The sequence below is a fragment of the Anser brachyrhynchus genome (genome assembly GCF_964034855.1).
Source record: "Anser brachyrhynchus genome assembly, chromosome: 11".
Lineage (NCBI taxonomy): Eukaryota > Metazoa > Chordata > Aves > Anseriformes > Anatidae > Anser > Anser brachyrhynchus.
The window spans coordinates 6,218,117-6,245,099 of NC_137706.1; the positions used below are offsets into that span (position 1 = coordinate 6,218,117).

General features: G+C 38.0%; 1 protein-coding gene across 19 annotated transcripts in view; it reads right to left on the reverse strand.

The window, feature by feature from the left end:
* Positions 1 to 26,983, reverse strand: part of OTUD7A (OTU deubiquitinase 7A) — a 149,752-nt gene that overhangs the window by 14,313 nt on the left and 108,456 nt on the right. For all 19 annotated transcript variants that reach the window (XM_080608063.1, XM_080608065.1, XM_080608064.1 and 16 more), the window contains 5 exons: positions 24,622 to 24,776; positions 14,305 to 14,487; positions 10,785 to 11,003; positions 2,750 to 2,851; positions 1,087 to 1,214 (listed from right to left, as the gene is read on the reverse strand). In XM_080608063.1, coding sequence (XP_080464189.1) covers positions 1,087 to 1,214; positions 2,750 to 2,851; positions 10,785 to 11,003; positions 14,305 to 14,487; positions 24,622 to 24,772 — 783 coding nt within the window. In that variant the 5' untranslated portion in view covers positions 24,773 to 24,776. The remainder of the gene's footprint in view (positions 1 to 1,086; positions 1,215 to 2,749; positions 2,852 to 10,784; positions 11,004 to 14,304; positions 14,488 to 24,621; positions 24,777 to 26,983) is intronic.

The following is a 26,983-nucleotide window of genomic DNA, read 5'->3' on the forward strand; positions in this document are numbered from 1 at the left end:
ATATTAACTTACTGAAAAAATATCTAAGACACTAACTGTACACTGGGTTACATTTCAAGATGTGGATCTGATCTAGCTAACACACTGCTGACGATTCACTATTTGAGATGCGGTTACTTGTACCCATGACCACAGTTAACATGCTTTACTGCCCATTTCTGGAGCTTCGCTTTCTTCCCCGATACATGGCACTGCTAGGAAAGCCCTCCTTGGCAGACCAAGAAGTGCTTCTGTGCCCTTTGTTTTCACATAGCCTGAAGTAGCTGAGTCAATGACAGCATAGCTCTATTCTCATTGACTGCTGCCCACAAAAAGCAGGTTACAAACAAGTCACAACCAACCAGTGAGGGTTGTGGAGAGCCACTGCTGCTGTATTCAGAGATGCTGTTATTCATATTTCCACAGAATGTATTAATTATTTTGTATAAGCTTCACTGAAAACATATGGTGGTCCTCCTCTCTGCTTTCCAGAGAGCAAAGCAGCCCAGTAGCTCTCCATTAACATCGCATATAAAACAAAAACAAATGCATAACAACTTTCTCTTTAACCTTAAACAAAAACCTTAACCAAAAAAGCAGTTCCCAAAAAAATACATGGTGAAGTACAGCTTTTAATCAACAGTGAAGCCAAATCTACAGATGATTTTATTATTGTTTTATATATATACACACACACACACAAAATAGTTGGTCACAGCTCTAGGAATGCTAGCTCATCACTCTGAGGAAATCTTCTTAAATGAGGTTTTCTTTTTCTTTCTTTCGCAGATTTCACCCACTCATTTTATAAAGCTTGTGATAGCTAATTTATACATTGTATTTTACAGACTAAAATTTTCTACAGGTTCCAAACACATCCTAGACCTTTGTAGGAACCAAACGGTGCATATTTATGCCCACAAACCTACAAATACATTTGCATTCTGATGCTCAAATTTCTAAATACAAATACATCTCTCTTCCCCCATGCAAAATAGAAATGCAAGGAATTTGATGGCAACTGAAACTTTCACACCAAATTTCACTGTTTTTTTTTTTTTTTAATAGTAAATTATGTTAACAAGTTTGATTTCGAACTGTACAGACCTCCTTATTTTGCTGGGTCTGTTGCCATCTCCATCTCCTTTTCAGTGCTTCCCTTTCAGCTCCACTTCTCATCATAGTGTAGAGTGCTTTCCGTAAAACAAGGTCTCGGTCATGAAATCCCCACATCCCTAAAGCAGCACAAGAAGGCACTCAGTTTTAAACGAGCTATAGTGAAACAGAAATAGTAAGTACTAATACAGTTAATATTGCCCTATACACAAAAGCAGCAGAGCTTATACATTATTTAAAATTCTCCTTAGCAAATAATTCATTAAAGTTTCCTTAACAAACCAGTCAATATAGATAATACACGGAACAATAAGAGAAAATTCTAACAAAGTTTAAACTTTGCTTAAGGAATGACGAAGGATTTGAGTTGTTTCAATATATGCTTACATGCAACTTAAACTTTGCTGCAAGGAATGGAATATTCAACACACTGGTTCGTTCTAGCTGTAGTTGCCCACAGAGCTTGCAGACACAAGAATGCTAATGACAACTACAGGCACTTTTGTGCATCTCAGATGATGATCGTGACACCCACAGGCATCCACTCTTACACAGCATGATGGCAAATTTCCTTTGGCTTCAACATCCAAATAAAGAGGCAAACATTCAAGATGATTGGAAGTCTAAAAATAAAATAGGCCACAGGCTTTCAATCTTGTTTTAAGATAGTTCACGTATCTTCACATAGTTGAGAGTAGTAACCATGACTGAGTAGCAGAGCTCTCACCAAAACATGTGCCCATAGACAGCCATGTTTCAATTACCGTATTATCAGCTGCTGGCATTGAATATGCTTATTTCAAACTTTGCAAGTCAAAACACTCCTAACATTTGCTGTAAATAGTATGCAATTCCTCCTAGCTAAAAAATGGAGTGGGCAAAGATAAAAGGATCCCTGGAAACAACAAAAGCTACTTTCCTACTACTACTTTCCAAAAGAACAGTCTCTTCAAATGATTAAAAATCCCGGTGTTTTTGAAAAAGTCACCTTTTGGAGTTCTGCTGGCACAAGATTTTAGCAACTGCAACAAAAAACTTTTCCTCATAATAGATACGATATGGAAGGCACATCAAAGGCTCTTGGCTTCACAGGTTTCTATTTATTTGATAAAATTTGAAGAAGGGCTTCAAAGATCTTGTATTAATATTTCATTAATCAACTGGAAATTATTTTTAATTCACTTCAAACTGTTTTCCACAGAGTTAAGATCTCCAAGGAATGAACAGGGATAACTAGATATTGCATTCCTGAAGATAGCAAAACAACAGTTTAACAAAGTCAAAGGAGAACAAATGCAATTCCTTGCCCACAAGGAGGACAACCCTGCTTAAGCACCTGGATTTTGTCTGTTTCAGTGCTGTTAGGTTGTGCTATGTAAGGAAAATGCATATCACTAGTGTTTATGATAACATGTTTTTGATAATGTTCCAATTATACTTCTGATACTACCTCACGAAATTCATACCTCCATCCCTCAGCCATGCCTACAACAAACGATTCTGTAAGCAACATTTGAAAATTTGAAATTTTGCTCGAAAACCAAGCTTTTAATTAAAGTCTTTACATTCCATTTGTTTTGGAGCTCTTGCTGGGGATAGAGAAAAATGGTAAATATTTTTTGGCAGGATGTTCCATGTGCAGACTTTCCCTTACCTAAAGAGGCAGCATGCAAGAGGCAGTTTCCATCACCTGTTGTCGCCAAGGGAAGAAGACGTTTGCAGCTTGTACACACTGTGGACCACCAATTCAATCGCCCTGAAAAGAAAGCATCTGTTAAAATGGTGTAGTGGGTACTAAACCAGGATGTGTACAGGCATACAGTGATGATGTGTAATGTTGAAGGTTAACTATGAACAGCCTTTCTGCCAAGTAAACTTAAATCTAACGTTAGAAGTACAAATTGAAAGATTAGAAATAAAGAGGCACCTGAACCATAACTATTATTTAAATGTACTTGGAATAAGAAGAGAACACCTTTAATTAATTTGCATCTTCTGTTCCCATACGCTGCATTCACAGGTGGACTTCTAAGTTCATTGCCTAAATACCCTTATTTCCCAGAAGTAATAAACATTGGCATCCTATATATAGGCTGTATTGCTGTAATAACGTCTCAAAAGACAAAAGTAGTATGTATGTGCTAATCAAAAAAAACATTGCTGTTAGGTAAGTGTATTAAGTAGATTGTTTCAATCAGGTGAATTGTTCAAACAGATGATTCTCCTTCTTATTTGCCATCGAGTAAATCATGATTAGGCCTACAATCAACAGCTACACATTACCAGAATATTAAAATGAAACCAAATCCACAACCTAATGTTTAGGAGAACATGTAGCTTTTCCCTTTGAGAACATTTAGAGAACCCCTTACGGATCATTGCTGTACGTAGCAAGCTTCACAGATTATAAAATATTATGAAACAGACTGACTGAAGATAGATATTTGATGTATCTAGATTAAGCAAATCAAGCCATGGAGAATATCAATGTCAAAGCCAAAACTAGAAGTCCATCATTCTTGGCACACAGATTGCCGTGTGGTAGTTTATTGGGGTATTAAGTCTGGGTGAAATGCTCACGTGAATGTTTTTAACATAAAGAGAATTTGACTAACTATATGGCAGCTTTGGGGATAAGGAGGAACAGACTATTAACAACGATTAGCATAGCTGGTATATTTCATAAGACTTTAGGAAAGGCTATAGGTAATGTGCAATTGATACAATGAATAATGCAATAGGCAGCCCGTGGTGACTCAATTTCTTTGCTAATACTCTTTGCAGACTTGTCCCTCCCCAGTTCATTTCCTTGGAAGATCAGAATAGATATATTTGTACAGTAAGTCTTGCTTTTAAGGTTAAACCCCCAAAATAGAAATTGTAAGTACAAAGAAAGAAGAAAAGTTTCCTCTGTTAATGTATTTTCATTACAAAATTATACCTAAGTTTATTTGTTACAGGAGGTAATACATATTCTGAAAAAAAAAATAGCCTGATTATATTTTAATATGTGCCTCTAAAGTACTCGTTCTGGGTACCAAGCAAGAACTATGTCATTAAATTTCAATTAGTCAGTATAGGTTGAGAGTTACTACGCCAAAAAGGTAAAAATGCATAGCAGATCAGTAACTAAGCACATTTGATAATCCTCATATGACTTCAGCAGCTAGTTTGTAAATGCCTGACATCTCAAACTAGGCTTATTAAATTCTAAGTTAAATATGCCTTAAAGAAGCTTAATTTAAAGTGCTATTGGACAGCCTTTGGGGAAGATAAATCTGAAATAACAAGTTATCATTTTTAGCAACTCCTGTGTCTGTGGGCTGTGCAATAACAACTTACCTCCTGTTTCTTGCAGAATGTTTTAGTGATATATTCAGTATTAAGTTAAACCAAGGTGCTGCTTAAAGTATTGTTACAAGACCTAAAACAGACAGACCTGAGGAGTTAGGGGAATAATAAGTGGCATTTCTTTGGAGATTAACTAGCAGCTATTGGTAATAAATGATATAGCCTCATGTTTATACATGATTTTAATAGCTGAGGAGGTTTCTATAAAAGTTTTCTGATTTCAAGCAGATGACACAGAACAAATTTGTGGGCTTGTTTAATATCAAGAAGCTGATGGCTGGCTAAAAAAAACACCAGAAATACATTGGATTATAACAAAAAGGTGGTGCATTTTCATTTTTTCAAACCTAGTGGTCACAGTAGATCCCTTTAGGGAAACAACAAGAATGTGGAGCTTAAATCAAAACTGGAAACAGTGGTGCCTCAGGCTTATTTCTCTATGCTCTGATAAGACAGTATCAATAGACGATTTCTCACTCTCCCTCCCTTGTTGGTCTCCTACTTGATTTTGCTTCTTACTTGTTCACAAAAGCTACTTAATCTTAAAAAACACAGTTTCAAGAAACATCTCTTACTTTACAGTAAAAACACCGTGAGAATTAATACAGCCACATTCTGTAGCACATCAAAATTTGATCTTAATTTTACCGCAAGATTAAAAGTCCTCTCCAGGTTTATTACCTAGCAATAAACAATTGGAGACACACAAAATCACAATATTGCCCTTTCTTTGCAAGGCACTTAAGACTTCAGGCGTAAATTCAAAAGAAATACCAACAGAATCTAGTATCCCTATGGCCAAAAAGATTGCCAACTTGTATTGTGATATTATCCCAGTCCTGCACTATGTATTATACATCACACTTCACATAATGCAAAGCATGTATTGGCTCTCCCTGGAGAGGAAGAGCACCGCTCCCTTATTTGCAGGGCCCAACAAGAATCAAAAATTCTGATACAGAAGCAGCTACACAACATGTATTCTATGCAAAGAAGGTAAGCTGTACCTCAGAGAAAGTTTTTAAAGCTTTGGAAAAAAATCGCTACCTTAAATCTATGATCTGATGACTTCCAGGACAAGTTGCAAACATCAAAAGCTGCCCTATCGCAAACCCACTACATCTGTGGTCATGAATATGAACTAGCTTTTTTGACAGGTTGAAAGAGCTGTAACTAGAAGAAAAAGAAATAAGAAATATTTCTCTGCCAGCTATTTTAAAACACAACTTTTGCCCATGATGCTCCATGCTGGAGTATTATTAATAGACACTAGAAGGTTTTAAGTGTTATTTCCATAAGCCTCCATATTTTATTACAAGTCACAGGTATATTGCTTCTTGTTCCAGCATTTACAGGAAGAAAAGCACCAAAAAAGATTCTAGGCAGTTATATGATGTGAATGGCTCAAAAAGAAGACAGTGGAGAACAGCGAATGCATGTCAAGTGCTAATAAGGGCCAGGCTTGCTTTTAATATCAGCCCCTGATGCCTTACATACTGGCATAAGGTAAGAATGCATGACGTCCTCTAAGCAAAACTCCATTAACAGTGTAAGCAAGAAAATAAAAATATGCAACAGAAGTTATTCTGCTTTTTGATTATCCCATAAAAATGCTCATACTGTGCTCCTTTCCCATCTACTAAGGCCAATTAAAAGTATTCATTGCCCCAGACATGCACAAGGTTGTAGGAACACACAAAAAAACAAGTTCAAAACAAACATTAGCTTAACACTGAAAACCTCTATAGAAACTCTGCAGAAATCCTTTGCTCCCTCTTCATTTTCTCCAGTCCGTATTCTTAAAAAGCTACTAGTCAACTAAATGTCTTTACAGACTTTTTTTTTTTTGTAGAATTAACAACCAAAAAGTTACAAGGACTTAGTAAACAGCAATTTAATAAATCTCTCTTGCACAGGAAAAGGAGATCTGACAAACAATGAGCCCTCTCTCAAGCTCTGTATGACTGGGCATTCTGGTGGTCTTTTCCCATGTGGATTCTGTAGTGTTTGATAAATGTTATTCGTACTGCAAGTTTTTCTTCCGTGGAAATGATATTCAGGAGCCTGCCATTAAGATGGCTTCTTATTTTTCGTGACATTTTTAGAAACTTATTCTGATAAACCGCTTTGAAACTGAAAGAGTTAAATTAAAAAAGTAAACAGTGGTACAATGACATCTTAAGAGCTTGCTGACATAAACTCAGTTTCCTTACAAAAGGGGGCTAAAAAGAGACTTTCTTTCATTTCTCCAGGAGATCATATTTCCAGAAATCCACCCCTAGGTAAACAAGTCACAAAATAATATTTTCAACTTCAAATATAATAGTGGACATCCCAAATACCCTCAAAAGCAACGGTTCACCCTAGGCACTCACCAACTCCCCTCTAATTCAACAGCAATACCTGCTCTGGTCTGCCCAGCGCTGGCTGCCTAAGCCAACAGAGGGCCACGCAGCCCATTCGGAGTCAGACAATCTGCAATGGGCGCAGGAATCTCTAATCCAGACTGCAGTAGAGCTGCTTCTGCTTGTTATGTGCTTCTTACGTGACTAGCTAAGAGACTTTCCTAATTTTGAGATTTAGTCCTTCCATACAAACGTTTACTTAATTTTTAGAAATAAAGAAAATGACAAGAATACGTTTTCTACATGGCCTTATAGAAATAATTCAGTAACTGCTAACTTCACAGTAAGTGAAAAACTGAAGTATTTACCAATACGTTTTCTGTCCTTCAAAGAAAGGACTTGCTGAAGCTCCCTCCTTTACTATAGCTGATGAAATCAGCTTCCCAGAAATATCTGCAAGGCTATTTGTATACACTGATGTTCCTGAAATGTGATGTTGAGTTGTGCATGTAGAAATAAACTGTATTTCTACAGAAATAAAGTAGAAATGTCACAGAAGTAAAACTGGGCAACTAAGTAAATGCTTCGCTTTTGCTGATGTGCAAGCAACACAGAAGCTGCTGACCAGAAGGGGAATCAAGTCATAAAATCTGATGGCACAGAAATATGTAAGTAAGTGTAACCAGCTACGGATACTGAGCTCTGGTCCAGTCTTACTAGCTTTCTTCATCTGTTTTTCTGTGACATTACTGCATTTCATCCTACTCTGTGATACAATATTTGTCATTCATATGAGAACTGAATTACATAAGTGTGTATTTCAAGCCTAGAAAGAAGGAAATGAATACAGTTCTCTTGTAATTATAGTGGTTACTATTCTAGCACCCTGCATAGACTGTGTGAAAATCTGCTAAAAATTCTGGGACAGACAAATATTTTTTCAGCCTGAAAATACACCATTTTTTTTTCTTCTTTTTTTCTTTTTTTAAATCAACGCTTAATTTTTAACAGTTTGAAATTAAGCAGTTCCAGAAATTTGAGGTATTTGTTTCTGGGAAAGTAAAACCCAGGCAATATATTACTGTTTATTTTGACCACAGCATATTACATACTTCGTAAAAATTAGTTTTCAAGTTCATATAGTTTAATATTTATAGTTACATTTCAGCAGAGCAATAGAACTTTTTTTTTTCTGTTCAGAACAAACCCTGTGTTAGACCACTTATTGTAGCCACCCCGCTGCCTACGTTATGGATTTCTGAACTTATCAGTACAACAGTTTTGTGCTTTATCAGTACCTCCCATCCAGCCAAGCAGTTTTCATAATCTGTCAGGCTACACATTAACTGCACACGGGGAACACGTGTGTGTAAAGGAAATCAACTTCCTGCAGCAAAATATTTGGAATTATCTAATTCCTTTCACACAGACCTCATTTAAGATTATCACCACCCAAGCCATCCTCCATGAAAGAACTACCCTGACTGCTGCAAGAGCATCCAGATCAGCCTGCATACACCCTGCAGCCTGGCCTCATTCCAGGCAATAATGACCAACTGAGTTTATATGATGCACAAAAGCCCCAAATAGTCTTACGAGTGCACTGTGAATCCTGATGTCTAAGAGAAAAAAAATCAGAAAGCAATCCTGTAAATAGTAAAGCATACACTGCAGCAGCAGAGAGTAGGTAAAGCATTCTTTCTGCCTTTACTGGATCTTTCCTTGCTAATCTGACACAGCGTTACTGAGCAGAACAGGAGTTTTGCTCAGTTTCTGTACAGGTAGGAAGTAACCTGAACATCCTTTTACATATAGATACAATGGCAGCAAGAGCCTGGGCATCTAAAAAGAGAATTTAATTTTTTTTTTTTTTTTTAATAGACACCCAGCTCATTTGGGCACTTCAGACAAAATGTGCTAGTCTATTAATAGTACCTTTGCTATGTTTGTGAATAGTAAGCTACTCTGTGTTCCTAACAAAGCTCCTCCTTCTCTTGCCTAATCAACTTTTTTTTCCTCCTATTGAAATTCATGCCCTTAAACCAGAACAGAAGCACACACATCTCTTTTCCTTTAACAGTATCTCCAGCCTTAGCTACTAAAGCTTCAAGAGCTTCAAGTCCTGTTTTCTTCATCTTCATCTCTCTTTTTTCTTTTTTTCTTTTTTTTTTTTTTTAATAGATTTTGGCCCTTTGCTGGGAATGCACCTTATCCACAAATATTTTGATGTAAATGACCAAAGCATAGTCAAACTGGGCCCTCTGTTGGTAGGAGACAAAATGTCTCATGCTGAACGTCTCTTATTAATTCACGTTCTTCATTTCAGATAGTATGTCTATAATAGGCATGAAATAAAAGGAAAAAATATTTGCATGTCTTAAATAGAGACAAGTCAGTTGTTTACATGTAGTCTTAAACTTTTTTTTTTAATATTCAGTTTCTGTTTAACTAACTTGAACTGAAGAACTGTTTCCCAGAAGTTCTAATTTACTTGAATGAAATGCTCACACAAGTAAATTAAGTCCACAGAGGTTACAAGAATACCTGTGATCAAAACTGCAAGCACAACGGTCAAAACAGCCTCCTCTTCAGCTTTCCAGAGGCTCTCGGAAGAAGCCACCTTCACAAAACAAATAATAATGGGGGGACTCGCAGGCTTCACTCAGTGCACTAACCAGTGTCAGGAGCAAAACAGTTGCTGATTTTTCCCACTTTCATAATATTTTATAAATAGTCAACAGAAGGACTTCTCTAGTGTGAATCATAGTACTGCCCCAATTAAAGTAATGTGAAGAAATTAATAATTCATTCTAATTGTCAGAGAGATTTGAGAGGAATGCCCAGAGGCAGGAAATTCTCAGTAGTTTTCAGTGGTGTAATCTTATAAATGTTCCTGCTTTTCACCTGTTGCAGTGGTTTCAGACACAAGATTAGGAGATAAGACTGCTGCTCCCCACTTCCTTACCTGTCTTTTCTACATTAAATGCCTGATCTGCTTATGAAGCAAATCCTGGACAGCTGCATTTCAGAGTCTGATGTTCTGAGACAAAAAACAGCACTGACTACTGGCTGCAGACCAAAAACCTAACCCTCTCCTTTCTATCTCCTTTTGTTCTGTATTTGTCAAGTTTGTCCATCCTCCCATCTCCTAGCATGCAAGCTACCCCTCCCAGAATCTCAGTCCTACCACACCTGTCCACATGAGATTTTTTGGACCAATGCATCTGTCCCTGTATCATCCAGTCCCTAAATTATATCACACATCTCCATCCTCTGATCTGTGGTCTCTCTGCAAGTTTCACTCTTGCAGGCTTAGACGCATTTAGTTACACCATTTTAAAAACAGAGTCAATATTTCAGTGAATACACTGAACGTTCACCATACAGATATGTTCATTCCATGGTTCGAAAATAAATTTTCTATTTCCTGGGGCACAGATAATATTAATTTTAAATACATTTTCTTTAAATCTTTCAAAATGACTTAAAACTTTACTAATAAATCTGAATTAAAATCAGAATTTCACTTTTTTCATGGCAATAATGAAATATTACTTTCACGATCTTCAGTTCCTTCTTACAGAACCAATAATATGTAAGATGTATACTGAAAAATGTTTCTCAAGCTACAATAGAACTTGAAGATGTTTCCTTTGTTAGTCACTGCAATGTGATTTCCTCCTGAGCACTAGAAGCACGAGCCCCCTTGACCACTCGCCTTTTTCTACTGCCCGACCTCCCTATCAGTCCCTCCTTTCCTTCCTCCCACACCATCTTTGTTTTATTAAGCTGATTTGACAGTTTTCTTTATAAAGCTTTAAGAGAAATAGAGGATCAGGGTACTTGTCATTTTGCAGAGCAGACTGATTTCTTTTAGTCTCTGACATTTATTTTCCCATGCGGAACGCACGAACTCCAGAAATGAGGCATCATTAAGAACATCAAAGCAAATGTCAGATTGCCCAGCTGCTGACATCTGAAGTCCTTACCCACCTGCTTGCTCCAAAGCAACCATTGTAGCCTGCTCAATTAAGTCACGTTCAATGAAGCTTCTGAAATCTTCACTGTACACGCTAAGGTCTGGTAGCTGGAATGTGTAGATGGGCATCTCCAAAGGGAACTGTTCATTGCCGCACTCGTTTGCTACATGTGATCGAGCAAGAGAGACTATGGCTGAGCTGGCGTGAGAAATGCCTCTGGAAAGCCGCTTCTCTGTAAAGAAACCAGAAGGATGATACAGCCTGTGAGACTACACTGAAAACCATTCAGCATCAAAAGTCTGGTGAATGCCTATTCATTTCACTTAGGAATGTATTCTGCTTCTTGTTTGTTTCTTTTTTGGGGTTATTTCACTATGGCAAAGGATTACTTAGTTGTTATTACAAATCCCTATGGCAAGTCATAGATGAACTTTACTCTTCCAGCAAAATAGACAAACAGTAAGGACATGAAAGATGACCACTTCTATTAAAAAAAAGCTGGAAAGTTTTTTTATGTTTCCAAAGATGTATCAGATGTATCATTTACTGGCAGATGGATGATAATTTGAGAGTTCAAAGCATTAACTGATTGACTTGTGAATGTAAAATACAGCACCCTACAATCACTTCATATCAAGTGCCACGCTGTTTTAATCTCAGGACAGTCTATCTGAACACAAATTTTTCATCATTATGCTGAACTTAAGACAAACTCAGTTTTTAGGCATGCGGTTTGTGGTTTTTTTGTTTGTTTTTTTGCAATCCTGATCCAAGGAACAATACACAGTTCAAGAAGAACAATGAAAATAGCAAGTCTAGTATAAAAGAATATTTTATCTAAAACAACTGATCTAATGTCTTGTGATTTCCTGAACTTCTTTGCTGACATATGCCATATATGGAACAGCCAATAATGGGTTGATAAAGCAAAATAAGCATTGTAATGTTAAAGGGACAAAATACTACTATTGTGTAATTTTAGTTTACTGCATGTCCTCAGTGCTGGTACCACCAAATGGGTAACAGAAAAACTCACGTACTACATTAACACTCTGCAAGTGTTTAAACTACAAATCATTCAGTTAAAACTGACAGAAATATTTTTGAACATGGGAAAACTATAAAACTTGTAACAAACTACAGACACACTGTACGGTTTAGTAATACAAAGGGATTAGAACTATTACAACAAGTAAAAGGTTTCAGATAGCAATTTTAAAGGGAATTAGTTAAACTTCAGAAAGCAATTTCATTTTTTAAATAGACAAATTGTAACATTGCTCGGTTTTTGTCTGACAAACTGCCTACTACAAGTGGGGGGTGAACGAGATTATGGTTTGATTTGAATCGGTAATTTAATTCTTATTTTATAAAACAACAAGATTAACTGTAATGTGTAGAATATTCATCTACGAAAAAGAGTATTTCCAATTCTGCAATCAAGTGAAAGCATCATATTTTGCAAAACATTAAATTGGTACCTGAGAGCAACAACTTTTTTTGTTGTGCGTGGGGTAATGCCTTCAGCTAACATCTGCTTCTGTTAGCTGATAAGCATAAACTGATGACAATTCATTAAGGAGGAATAGTTGCCTTTTTTCCTTTTGTACTGTAAAGCTTCCATGGAACAGCTCTAATTCCGTGGAAGCAGTTTAACTTTTGGATTAAGAAGTTTATTTAAAAGTTACAATAAAAGTGGCTTATAAGATGCAAGATGCAAGCCTTTTCCTTCTTTTGCTACGTGTTTTGGCCAACACCATGAAGTAGCCTAATTAAAGGATATTTATATTACTCTGTGTTCTCTGCAGGGACTGAAACGTTTCTGTTCATTGAGTCCATGTGCTGTCCTTATGCCAGCACATTTCCTTCATCACACAAAAACTCCACCCAGTTGTTCTGGGGTATCATTTCACAGTGATGCAGAAACCACTGCTAGAGCATTTCCTCAGATGCCCAGAGGAAGTTTCCCTCTGTTTAGTTTCTGGCCCGTACTCCTGTTTATATATTTTAAAACTGAAATGAACATTTTGTACCCGCTTGGGATTTATGTTCATCAAATGCTACTGGTCTTCTCTCTCAGAAGTTTAACATTGAGCATAAAGTTTCTTTCTGCACCTGAGGAGTGGCACTCCTTAGAACCATAGTCCTGTTGCCTTTCTGTGCTTCAAAGAGACTGACCTTAGGCCTGCCAACAACTTGTACTCACTCTATCCATCCTTAACAGTGGAGATTTACCTAAACTGGTCCATCACAAGATCCTCCTTTCCCTTCACTGCTCCTCCCAGAACATTCTCCTCACTCCAGTTTCGGAGCTTTAGTCAGAGATGGCTCAAAGATCATGAAGAAGTCATGAAGGACTTCAGTTACGCATCAAGGTGGTAGCAAATTTACTGTCAGTCCAGATGTTTAAAGCCAGACTTACACCACGCTGCCTACTATAGACAAAAATATCAAATAGACATTTCTGTGCAAGACTTGAAAGTTTAATAATATGGGTTTTTTGAGTGAGTTAGATCCTAATGAAGACGGAAGCAAACAGCTTTATCAACTACAGCGTGCTACTCTTCCTCCCTTTATCTGTATTAACTCACACTTTTAGGAGTCATAAGAAGCACTGCAGTTCCTTTTCTACTGGTGGAAGTTTTCTATTTAAAATAAAGCTTCGCTGGTACTTGTAATAACTGATGCCATTTCTTGTTTAACAGAAGGCAAGAGCTGGGAGAAAAAGGGAAGACTTTCTCTTCCTTCTAACGACTGCATAGAAAGCCCTACTGAAATCACCAAGGTAGTGCTATTACGTCCCTACATGAGAAGCTGTCAGGCCTTTAGATTTACTTTAGTGCAAACTACAGTTCCTTGATAAATTAGTATGAAAAAGAAATGCATTCCAACAGTCTGAGCAAAATAGGGGTCTGCAATAAAACCTATAAAAGAACTGCACGCAAGAAAGTAAATTCTAATGCTTATCATGCTGTACTGGAAATCAACTGCTAGAGGTAGCTGGCTCATTTTTCTTCTTAAGGTTTAAATTTCTATTTGGTGGGACTTGAGTGGGGCTGTTCTTTCTTCTGGAAAACCATAAAAGAACAAGATTTTAGAGCTGAAATTCATAGATTTCATACACACTACTCACATACTGTGAAAAAGAATGCAAAGGTTGAAATGCCAATTTAAAAATTTATTATTATTATTAACCTTTTTTGGTCTCATGAAGCACAGAAAACTACATACAGTAGCGGTCTTTGACACCCTCTTATTAACTCTCTTTATGCATACCACAGGACTGCTTAGGAACAATGCATTTTTGTACTTGAATCGCTCATTAAAAACGTAATTTGCAGAGCTGAGGAGAAGTTCATGACAAGTGAAATGTGGAACACAGGGTCCAGCAGCAGCACTGCAAAGCCCATCACAGTAACACAGCTCACAGCCTGAAGGACGATGACTTCCAGCTCCCCGCAGACAAGCACAACTCACCAGCAGACAAGCTAGAAAGCTGCTTGCCCACAGAAGCCCCCAAGAAGAGCTCTTACCTTGAGCAATGTCATCCTGCCTCTGCAGGCAGGGCCGCTCAGCCTTTGTCACCTGAGGGGGCTGCTCTGGCTCTGGCTGCTTGCAGTGCTTGCCCTCGTTAAACACCTGCGGCAGGTTGGCGGTGTGCACCTGCCGGAGCTGCTCATAGTCACTCAAAGCGGCTGTCAGGTCCCAGTTTTTGCCTGCCAAACAGCAAAAAGACATTCTGCTCATGTCTGTATGTCACCAGGCTTGGAACCTGGAAACATCTCCCCGTGCGCGTAAAACATCAACTTCAACGAGAAATCATTCCCACTTAGAGCATCAGCAGGGAAAGAGAGGTTTCCTTGGATAAAACATTTTACAGCTGCTCCTCCCCAAACAAAAATGCAGTTGATAAACACCTTGAAAGTACACAGCAAATGGGCAAAGATGTGAACCTTTTTTTCTATTTTATTTTTCTTATATCTTATTTCCTTTTCTTTTTTTGAATGTGTTCTTGTTTTGTTTTTATTATTTACTTCTACAGAACCTGCAGCCTTCTGCACCCATCCACTGCTGAACGTTTGCTTGTATTTTTTGCAATGCTTCAGCATTTCCATTTTCAGGGGCTGATATGACCTTACGCTTTTCTCTAGCGCACTGACCACACTCAGACATACTGACTGTCTCTCAGTTGTGTCACCTCCTTTTACATTCTTTACTGTTATTAAAAATTTCACATTCAAAAATAGATTTTTGTCTAAATCACTGAACAAACTAATAAAACCTGTGTGGAAGAGAGTGAATTGTGTACAGACAACTTAGAAATTTAATTAAGTAGGATTTTAAACATTACTTTTTGCACAGATTTTTGATAAAACAATCCAACTGAATAACAGAGGTTGGTGAGGTTTTTTGTTTGTTTTTAATTTCAAAGCTCCTTGGAAAAGTTTGAGTGACTTCCTGACAAAGTCCTGATTTCTTTCTATTAGTAAATTTATTTCCATCTCACCCTGCATTTCAATAATCTGATCAGCTTGAAAACTGAAATCTGAAAGAAAAGCACTAGAAACCTTGGAGTTTTCCATTGCATTGGCTCAACAATATTACCTACTGATTTTTTTAGAACTCTCCTTCATAAAGTTAATAGAACTAGCATCACTCAGGCTTTGTGGTAGTGTTCACAGTGTTTAGACATCTTTATTCACCCTTATTTTTCCACAATTAAAACTGGCCCAGAAATCATGAATGGAGAAAAAGTGTCCGTTATCTATTTCTTTTTTTTACGTAGTCTTTCTCCAGTCAAGTCTTCAGCTCCGTTGTGCTGTGAGGACAAAGAGACCTCTTAATGCTTTACGTGAGTAATCCTTGCTTGCTCCGAGTTAAGCACATGCTTTGTCAGATCACACCTGACAGGCTTTACTAACAAAGATCAGGCACCCGTTCAGCAGCCAACACTAGTTGCACTGTTACTAGATTTGATGTTTTTCAGGTAATAAAATTCAGGTGGCAAGACCTGAGTGATGTGCTGTTACTCAGGCTTTGGGTTTGTTTTTTTTTTTTTTGCTTTTTTATTTTTGCTAAAATGGCATCACTTAGTGGCATTGCAACAGTTAATAAATTCGTTTTCTTTCAATTCTTAAAAACAGTCATCAGAGAAGGAGAGGACACTCATCATTAATTAGTAGGAATAGCAAGCATGCAATTACAAAGCCACACCCACAGCTTTCAAATATCCTCCTACTCCAATATGTTAAAAAGAACATTTGAAAGGTCACCAGCAATTCTTGGTACAATGATAAACAACACGCCAGAAAGGATGCAATCTGAGAAGGAAAGATCTAAATAGGAAGGACCACAGTGAAGGCCAACCTGCAACAACACACATGCAGGACTTCACAAAGGAAATTTTAAAAAGGGCAGGAAACGCAGTCTAAGTCCCTATCAAGACCAAAAACATATAAGAAAAAGGATGCGGAAGGGGAAGGGAGAGGTTAGAGGTAGTTAAACAAATTGTGATGCAGCCTGTGTTGACAGCTCAAGAACTGCTAGTGCCTATATCTAAGAAGCAAAAGCAATAAAAACATCCAGTAAGAATGAATGTGAAACTTTCACAAAACAATAAAAAAGAAGCCAAAATGCTACACAGCTCAGAGAGAAAGTGACTTGAAAAAAATTACAGATGTTGTATTTACGAAAATAAAAATGAGGTCTGTAGAAGCACAAAAAGACGATGCTGAACTAAGCTATGAGGAAGAGAGAGCATTGTTTTTCAAAATAACAAATATAAGAAAGCAAAATTAGTATTTTAGCAAAATGGCAGTAAAACTGAAGTGAACACACCTTCTGGGATTTATAACCATTCTAATCAAATACAGTATTTGCCCATCTACTTTACATTCAATGCCAGTTTTTTGTTGTAGTTAATGAAAAATCACATGTAAATGCAACAGCATTTAGAAAACAAGATGACGATGACTGGAGAAATGGTACCAAAAATGTAACATTTTTGCCAGCATTTCTTAAACGTTTTACTGTCACTGTGCATATAATTTACTCATGAAGTTGAAAAAAATCACAATCCCAGTATTACTAACACTAATGCAAAGCTCCCACTGAACCAACTCCCTATTAATAAAAATAATAACAACAATAATCAAACAAAGCCTCCCTGCCTACAAAACAGGGTTGAAGGCTGTGAACTGCCTTGCTGGCAGACAAATCCTGTTTTCAATGGCATCCCGATCATTTCAAAAACTACTGCAGAGTCACTACTTTGTGACTCTCATAATCCCAAATATCCCATACCATGGTATGCAGAGGTGTTCTTGGAACAGCAGCTGTCCCACAAATGGGAAGTATCAGCTGTGAGGTGGGAGCAACAGCATCTCTTTTAGCCCATGCCATGATTCTCAACCAGCATTTCACATGAGACTGTACTGTGGCTTGGTAACAAACCAATTAACAGGCACGTGAGCTTTCAGCAGGAATGCGTGATTCATGCTGTCCTTCCCCTTATGGGGACACAAATGACCTGCACAGAGATACAGTCTGAGATGTTCACAAATAACCAGACATAAATCCAGTATTTGGCAGACTGTATAAAGCAGTTTTAAGTACAAAATCAAGGCTCTTACTCCATCAGTGTTCTGTGCCATCCTTCAGCTTAGACTTTGAGCATTTAAGCATGGTAAAAAGTAAAACTATTAATTTCTACGTCATTGTCCTCCTTTCAAGAATGCAGGAAAATTAGGAAAATTAGGAAAATTTCACTTAGCTGAAAGTGCTGGCTGCAAGGCTGAGAGGAGAAATGTGAGAATTCTACATTAAGAACACCTCATGAACAACGATATGCCCAAGATGGACCAATATGTGGTCAACTGCAGCAAGAGAACAGTTTTTGCTCCTTGAGTTACATGGGTATTCAATTTCACAAGAGAATTCAAAAAGGCTTGAAGGCTGTGAACTGACTTAGCTCTCTAAAACACAGAAAACACTTTAAAATTCTTCCTTTCCCTATCTGTCTCAACTTTGTCCTGTCTAGGTTTGATGTTAATTTCTGTGCTTGTAATACCCTGTATTTTTAAGGAAATGGAACATGTTCACCTTTGACACAATGGGAATTAAAAGCTGAGCACTGCTAGTGTATTTTGCCACAGACAGGACTTCTCCCTGAGTACTTGTATACCTGGGTGTTTTGTGAGATGCTGCTGGGAGACAGGATTCATAATTGCCAATAATTATGAGATCTTCAATCTTATTTAGGACCAAAAGGCAAAATTATTACCTTTATACAACAGGCAACACTGTTCAATCATTCTAATACCTTGACCAAATCTACACGTGGGAGCCCTTAAATGTCTCAGCTGAACCATGACCAACTTCCATCTTTTTAATGCAGCATATGTTTCCAGGTGTATGTGCTGGTGAAGTTACAAGAACTGTTCTGAACTAGAGGAGTTCTGGCATTTTACCCTCACAATTTTATAGGAAGTTTTTTCATAGGACTCTCTCCAGATATTTAGAATTTGGATTACAGGTACAAGGCAAAGTTATAAGTAATGTAAAAACAAATAAAACGTAATTCCAGGAAACAAGAAGTGGCTACAGAATACACTAATACACCTTTCAACTGCAAAAGCTTTTTACCTCTTCAGTTATTCCTAGCTCCTAGGAGCTCTTTTACTGGATAACAACAATTATTTATTAAACCTACAAGTCAAAAGGGAAAGATGGATAGGCTAGAAAGGCTCGGAGAAATAGTAACCAACTTCTCTCCTTCCAGACTATTAACTGATTGTTCGTTTTCATTAACATAAAATGATCTTCATTTTGTGCCACTACACCAATGGACAATGATAGAAACTTCCCCCAACTTGACAGCCATTTAAGACGCGAAGTCCACCATCGCCTTCTTTCCCCTGTAAGGAAGTCTGTTCTGCTAATAAAGCAACCCACAAGGTCAGGTAAAATCCCATCATTTCTTCCTATTTGGCATGATGCAGATTAACAGAAATACTAACAGGCACACAGCAAGAGGAATTTTAGATCAGCTGTATTCCTTCTGAAAAGCTTATATGCAAAACTAGGTTAATATTAGACCGTAGGATTTAAAATGAAATTTAGGTTTGGTTATCAAATAAAATAATGCAGCAAGGACATTCTGTTACCATTTTCTCTTTTTCGGCTAGAATGCAAACTCACTCAAAGCAGAGCAGACAGCTGCAAATAACCGTTTTGATCTCTGTGTAACAAGACATTGATAGCTGCTCAGCTTCTTCTTCCCTTTCCCAAGCCTTCCACAAGAGACTTATAAAAGGAACCGTCTGAGGGAGAGAATAGGAGGCTATTTTGGGGGAGTTGGTTTTGTACAACCCCATGACAGTACTGTAAATTTCTCTCTCCATTAATTACATGCTTTTCTTTGAATTCTGCTTATATACACTATTCTCAGAGGGAGACCATCTATCTACTGCATCTCTCAACTTCCATGGGGTCAGTAACCTTTACCACAGACATTTCTTGACTAGGAAGTCAATCTCCTGATTCCTGTTAGCTGAACTCCACATTTATTACTTCAATTAAGCTCTACATAAAGCTGGAAATAAACCCCAATTACTTTTATATATCTCTGTTATACTTCACCATTAAACAGTCAAGCAGAAAAACAAAGGTATCATCATTTATACAAATAAATGCTGAAAGTTATCATTTATATAAATGAATGAAACCATTTATACAAGTAAAAGCACAGCTTTTTAGCTAAATATACTATTTTTGATGCAGTTTGGTATCTTTCTTATTTTATATTTGTGTTATTATTGCCACTGAATTTCACAAATCCCTCAGTTCCTGATAGTTGTCTATACTGTTGACATTTTAACATATTTCAACCTATGCCTTTTCCCTTATCCCTTAAAGAGTCCTCCGTATTAACCAAGTGATCGTTGCTATTCACCTGCTGCTTCTGGAAAGCTAACAATATGATAACTGATTTATTTGTGATCTTCTAGTTCCTCCACACCTACACAGAAGGTCTGTCAATACAGAAGGTCAACATTAGAGTTTTAGACCAGACAGCCATGAAAACTTCTCCAATTATTTTTGTTTTCATACATGTAGCAGCACAAGGCAAGTGCATGCTCCCGGCACAATGGAAGTAAAAGACTATTTCAGATCATTGATTTCTCTTCTTTTCAACTAGAATCAGAAAGGAAAACAGGAAGTACGATAAATTTTTTCCACAGACTTCTTACATTCTTAAAAATCCATTCTTATATCTAAGGTAAATCGCCTCATAGATCATCCCTATGCTGCAGCAGACACGTTAAGAGGAAAAGCTGGCTATTAAAGTCAGTAGTGAGCATCATTATTCTCATAGAATGCAACTACTAGTGCTTAAGCAGAATCATTTACGCTGATGTACATCAGTGAATGAGGAGTGTACCTCTGAATGAAATTAAAGGCTCAGGACATGCTTTCGGTGATCAAGCACTAAGCACTGAAAAATACAGTGGCAGAAAGGCAAGTTAGCACCAAAACCAGAGACCTGAAATCGTGGTATTGGTGACCTGTACAATCAAACAGCAACAGAGGCAGAGTTCCCAAGTACTGAAGATTGGGGGGACAGATTACTTCGTTCTGGTGCAGCGTTTTGCTACAACACTATACATGTAAGTGAACATAACAGAATATGGTGCTTTTCTAGATTTCTAATTCCCACAGACAAGGCTAATCATATGAAGACAGTGTAGGTCTTAATTACACAGAACATTTTCAGGCAGGTTGGCTGAATAAATCTGTTTTTGTTTGTGACATCCCCCCCAACTCCTATAGTCTTTGAAAGCATAGAGACAAAATCTCGGGTCTCTAGGAGATGTTTTTGATACAGAGTGATCTGCTTCAAGCCTAACTGATTCCTGAACCATCTCAATATGTAATATCAGATCCAGTTTCCATGTCCTCAGAGTCAAATGCTACTCAGAGAGCCGAGCAACTGTCACAGTCATTCTACCTACTCTGTAATTTGCTGACATATGTGGTGCTCATATATTCTCCTCAAGGCACAGTTATTTATTATCTGGTACAGTCAGCAAACATTTTTTGGTGTCCTTTTATTTCCATAGGGATACATTAATTATCCTTTACTTGTCTCTTAATTATTAACATAAAAACATCAGGATTAATGATGTCTCAGAAATGCCATGAATTTGAAGACACTTATCTGTAGATGGCCAGGCTCTCAAAAGGTATTTCCCACTGGGTGTTTACTTCAAAGTCTCTGTAAGACTAGAGAAGAAGGTACAAATTGCTATCAAGCAAGCACCTTCCCTGGAGTCCTAAACAAAAAGTCTTGTAATCATAACCAAGCTGACAGAATAGTGCTTCCAATTTTAATAACTCAGCCATAATAGTAGCTAAGAATTTTATCAGTGTTGATAAAAAGCTATTCTTGTAACTGAAAAGAATGATGAATGTAACCTGGCTGGTCCAGAAAACACGCTGAAAACACACCTTCTCTAGTTGTAAGCCCTACCCACTGAAAAGAATGGCAGCAATGCAGATCTAGAGTGCTTGATGTAAAAGTTCCTGAGGCATAAGGACAACTAGTTAATGGAGACCTGGGAAAGTCTCAGAAAGTACTTGCCAGGCCAATTTCCTTATTTTTAACCAGAATGCTGTGAGGTTCCTACAGATTTCTGGTTTGCAGGTGACAGCCATGTCTAATGACCTTTTACTGTTCCCTTTCTGCAGGATTCACCGGTTTACAAGAAAGTCTTAGAAAACCAAAGTGTTTTGGAATAGTCAAGCTACAACATTTACAAATGAATCAAGTCATAAACCTTGCCACTGTTATACTGAACTTGGAAAAAGGCCTTATTGTTTTCAATATTTATACACAGTTGAATTTAAAAAATCGCTGAATTAATAATAACATCTGTGACCTATTAGAGTTTCTTAGGTAGAACTATGAAAAACAAACCAATTTTTTAATTTTAATGCAGCTTTTTAAAGCATTTATATCTATTTTCAGATGCACATGGCAAAGTTCTCATGCTTTGATTTTGAGTCTGTGAAATGCAAACTCCATAAAAGTTAAGCAAGTACACAGAATTCTAGAATTGCTAACTTTGGAATGTCAAAGTGGGCACAGACTGACCACAAGCTCCCCGTGCAATACCAAGGCAAACTTAGCCAAGGATACAAACAGCAGCGTATGTAATGTAATTGCAAAAAGGCAATCTTTGCTCTCTGTGTAACACTAGAAAGGTATATACCCACAAAGCCAAAGCATTTCTTTCTATATTGCTTTGAATGACAGAGAAAATACAGAAACAAAGTGGAAATCCATATTTAGCTTATCAAAATTAAGATAGAAAAGAAACTGAATTACACCTTTATTATTATTTTATGATACTAATAGCTGGCAAAAAGAGCTAGACACAAATTAGAACCAAGTTAAAGTTTATAAAAATATGAAAGGAGTGAAAATACCTTTTTCATCTCTCTGTATCTTCATTTCAAATTAAGAATGGACACTTCATGAAAGGTGTGTCAAATACAACAAGCAGAATGTTTTGGTCAGACAACAAACTCTGCTCAATACAAAGCTCAACAGAAATAAACTGCAGGGATCGTACCAGATTGTCTACACAAGAGTGGAATTCAAAAAAATTTCCACAAAAGTCAAAGAAAGGAAATGTTATTAGAAATGGCTCTGAAAAAGAAGTGAACCTTCCATAAGAAGCACAATTTGAACATTTCAGTCTGAGCATGTAGTAAGAAGAGAATTTGTGAGCAGATCAGGAAGAGAGAAGGGCTATGAGGTCCTATAAGAACTAAAACTTGTGATTATATGGAAATGAAGGTCTATACAAATAATCTTGTTTGACTCAAAATTCTCTATTACAGATGTTTGAGGAATACAAATTACAGGCAAATCTTGAAACTTCTCAAAATGTGTACACCTGTTTTCAAATTCTTAACTGAAGTTAGTTTTCTGACATCATCATTCCAAGACCAGGTGTAGGACATTTGCAATAGCTTTGTGCACCATCACGTGGGAGATTGCCCTCCTGAATATTTTTCATCTTTACGAAGTTATCTCATGGCTTTCAGCACTGCTCAGAGAGTCCAGAGCACGGAGAACACAGGTGTGCATTTCAGAGTTCAGGAAGAAAGGTCTACAACATTGCTGGGAAATTCCTTTGAAGTCCTCCTGACCCCAGATCAGATGCAAACCTAACAGCCCAGTGAGCACTCTACAAACTGAGCTAAACAAGGTTGTGACATTATCTGCATTTTATCTGGGGGAAATGTATGATTCTAGTGAAATATATGATTCTATGATTCTAATGATATGATAGTAGCCACATTACAGCAGCCCGTCAGCAAGAGCCTGTTAACTCCACACTGCAACATCTGCGCACTGTGACAGCTACTTGGGACAGTAACAGTGGTGTCAGCATGGCAGTCTCTTTCGTGTCCTTTTTAGACAAGTGAGAAACCACTGGATAAATTATTGACCCACAGAATGAGACATAGCCAGTGTTAACAGCTGTTACACCAAATGCATCCATAACTACATGTGAGGAAATGTTCACATTCTTGTCCAGAACTAGCAGCAAAGCATTTTACCTTGATATATTCCTGTGTAGGAGGAAATAATTGGCACTAAACGCATATGCCTATTAGCCTGTTCAGAAAATTAAATTGCTCATTCCCTATTTCTTTGTTAATATGTATGGTGTGAATTTATTCATCTCCACAAATTAAAAGTACAACACAGAAAAATACTACTCTGTATTTATTTGGATGCATTATCCTTTATAGCAAGGAAAAGAAGTAACACTTCCAAATCACCTCTAATATACAGAAACACTTTTCAAATTTTGGCAATTTTCTATCAACCCAATAACCAACAATGTGTCCTGATAGTGCTGAGAAAAACTTCATGGTATTCCCCACAAAGAACTTCTAGCATAAATACTATGAAGTGAAACTGCTTTTGCAAAAAGTAAATATATACCCCAATATTTACCCCCGAAGTCTGCTGTAGTTGTTCAGTAATTACTTTGATTTAGCATAAAATTTCTTGAAATATACTAAATTAAAAATCTTTCAGGGAAAAAGTCCAATGTGCATATACCTAGCCCACAGAACTGCATAGCAATTGACATAGATACCACCGAGTCATTTCTAACTTTCATCCTCACACTTTTGGCTAGCTCACATCAAAAGAAATGGAAAAAAGAAAAAAAATACCATTAAAAATGCCTCCAAAATCAAAGCTATTTTTCCACTTTTAGGCTTATAAACTTACACCAACTACAATAACATTACTAAGAACACTCAGTTATTTTTCTGATACAGCTTCTTAGATGTTTTCCAACCTAGCCACTTGACTCCCACACCGGTTCCAAACAGGCATGCATATTAATCTGGGCCTCAAAAACATTTCTGGTTCCTCTCTCACTCTACAGTAAGACCATCTCACACTCAACTTAGCTGCTTTGCCCAGTAAGCCAAACATTTACAGCTGCTTCTAGGCAGCTGGAAATGACAAAATTAAGCTACAGCCCCATCCCCTGGGTAGGATATCTATGTTTAACACATTACCGTTAATAATTTTAAATTCTGCAGTCTAACACTAAGAATTTATTATTTTTTTTTAAGGCTATTGCTGAAAACGCCTACTCTGATAAAATCTATAGTCAACTTATTAGGAGAGTTGGCTTAACTAACCAAAATACTAAGAAACGTCTGTTTCTAGAGGCTCAAGTTCTCTTTTTATTACCGGTTCTTGCTTTAAGAAAGCTGTGAAGATAGGAAATATTTGCGTCCTGAAAGCTTACCTTCCAGTAAGTCTCTTGCCAGACCTGGTTCTGCCCCTGTGGACCGAACAAAGTCTGACAGGACTGCATCCATATCAAGAGTCATGTGATCATCCAGAGATGCTGCCAGGCACGCAGCAGCAGCAGGACTCGCCGGTTGGCTAGAAGGCATCCATCTGCCAAGGAGAAAAGGAAACAGAATTTGGGAATATATGCCAAATTGTTGTAAATGACATTTTTCTCCTCTGCACCAAACAAAACTAATAAAAATGCTAAAACATTCAAGTTACTACATTAAAATAAACAGTATTTGTCATTCATCTCTGCCTTAGCCTAGGAGCTCTTGATCACTTGCACTGTCTGCATGTTTTTCTGTTTCTTAACATTTCATATTTTTATTTTTTCTTATGTGCAGCTTCTAAGTAATTCTGCAACTCAAAGACTCCAATCCAGCAAAGCATAGGCATGGTTCATTCAAAACACAGAGATCATATCATTGACTGTAAGGACAGAACTGTTCATACACTGATGTTTAGCAAGTATTTAAATGTTTGACTAGTCTAGAGCTCTTTTTTGCCTTACTTAGTAACATACATACAACAGAGTTTATCATCTGTTCTTTTATTTGTCTTGTCAATACCACTTCCATAATTTATAGTTTCCCCATTGCACCGTGTCTGGCTTGGATGCAGTTCATTTTCTTTACTAACTTCCAAATTTGTGACTAACATGGTGCTGATAGCACATCAATGTTCTGGGCATTGCTAAACAGCTCTTACACAGCATCACAGCCTTCTCTGTTTCCCACCCTGCCCACCTAGAGGCTGGGGGTTCACAGCCAGGACAGGTGCCCCCAGCTCACCAAAGGGATATTCCATACCCCGTAAATGTCACGCTCAGCGATAGAAGTGGAGGAGACTCTTTCCAAAGTAGCTGTTGCTTGGAGACTGGCTAGGCATCGGTCTGCTCGTGGGAGGCAGCGAGTGAATGTCTTTGCATTACTTGCCTTCCCCCCCACCTCCTCTTTCCTTCATTTTAATTAAATTGCCTTTATCTTGATCCATGACTTCTTCCTCACTTTTGCTCTTCCAATTTTCTCCCCCATCCTGCTGTGGGGTTAGGGACTGAGCAGCTGGTGGGTGCTTAGTTGCTGGCCAGGATAAGCAAACTCCAGGGCTTCTTAATGTCTGCTTCCTGCTTCTCCTCTTTGCTGTATTCTTTTCCTTACCTGGGAGACTTATAATAAAAGCAATGGCCTCAAGTCTAATCTGGTATTTGGCCCTTGTATTGCTGCCATCCCAGTACTCAGGGAACCATCTCACAGAGACAACTAACAATTACACCTTTCTGCTCTTCTCCACGAGCCAGTTTGTGGGGAAGTTGAGAATGGCAACTCCCCCTTCTCCTCCAGGGTTTCCTGCCTTGTTGCGATGGCCCTCCAGTTTCTCAGACTTCCCTCTGTAACCAGAATGCTCATACTATGCAGAAACGTTACAGTTGTCATACAGGTGAGGGAATTATCACCTGGCTGCTCTCACACTGGGGTACTGAGGCCCAATCACGAATGACAGGGTCATTAGCAGCCAGCATTATCCTATCCAAGGGCTGGGGAATCAGCAGAGGGACCAGAAAAGGGACAACAATCCTCAATCTCTGCAGACAGCTCCTGGTGAGTGTGAAGGCAAAGTCTCCTCTCTAGGAAGACCTTGCCAACTAGCAAGGCAAGTGGACCACAGCGGAGGAAGATATCCAGCGTCTGAGGCAACTGGCAGTGGTGGAGATGCTTTACAGCAACCTGGGCAACAACCAGTCCTCCAAAGATCCATAGGAAGTCCGTGTCACAGAAGTTTGTATGGAACACGCCGACACCATAGGCCAGCCCCAAGTGCTAACGGACAGACACCAAGGTTCCACCCGTGGCTAGACTGGCCTGCCACTGCCAGCAGTCGAAAAGAATGTCTTCCTCCCTGACCCCGTGGGCCTGCACCTATCCGCAGCCAGAAGGCAGAGATTTTGGAGCACCACCCGAAGAGGTGACTCATGCTGAAGAGGCCTCACTGTACAATAAATTGTCAGAAAAAAAGAAACAACATGCTCATAACCAATGGATCCTGTCGTACTGTGAGAAACCACACAAACTAACCTGAATTGTTTAGTTAGTGCTTAGCTGCTGGCTGGGTCAACCCACCACACACACTTTGTACCTTTGGATAAGGAATTCACGTTTTCTCCTGTTCCTTCTGAAATAATGCTCTCTGTCTCACATGGCATCAGAAGACAACATTTTTCAGCTTCTGCAGCAGCTTTCATTTCAGAGCACTTCTTAAAAACCTCTCTTAGAAAGCGCAGCAGCAGTGCCTTTTCCATATAATCTAATGACAAC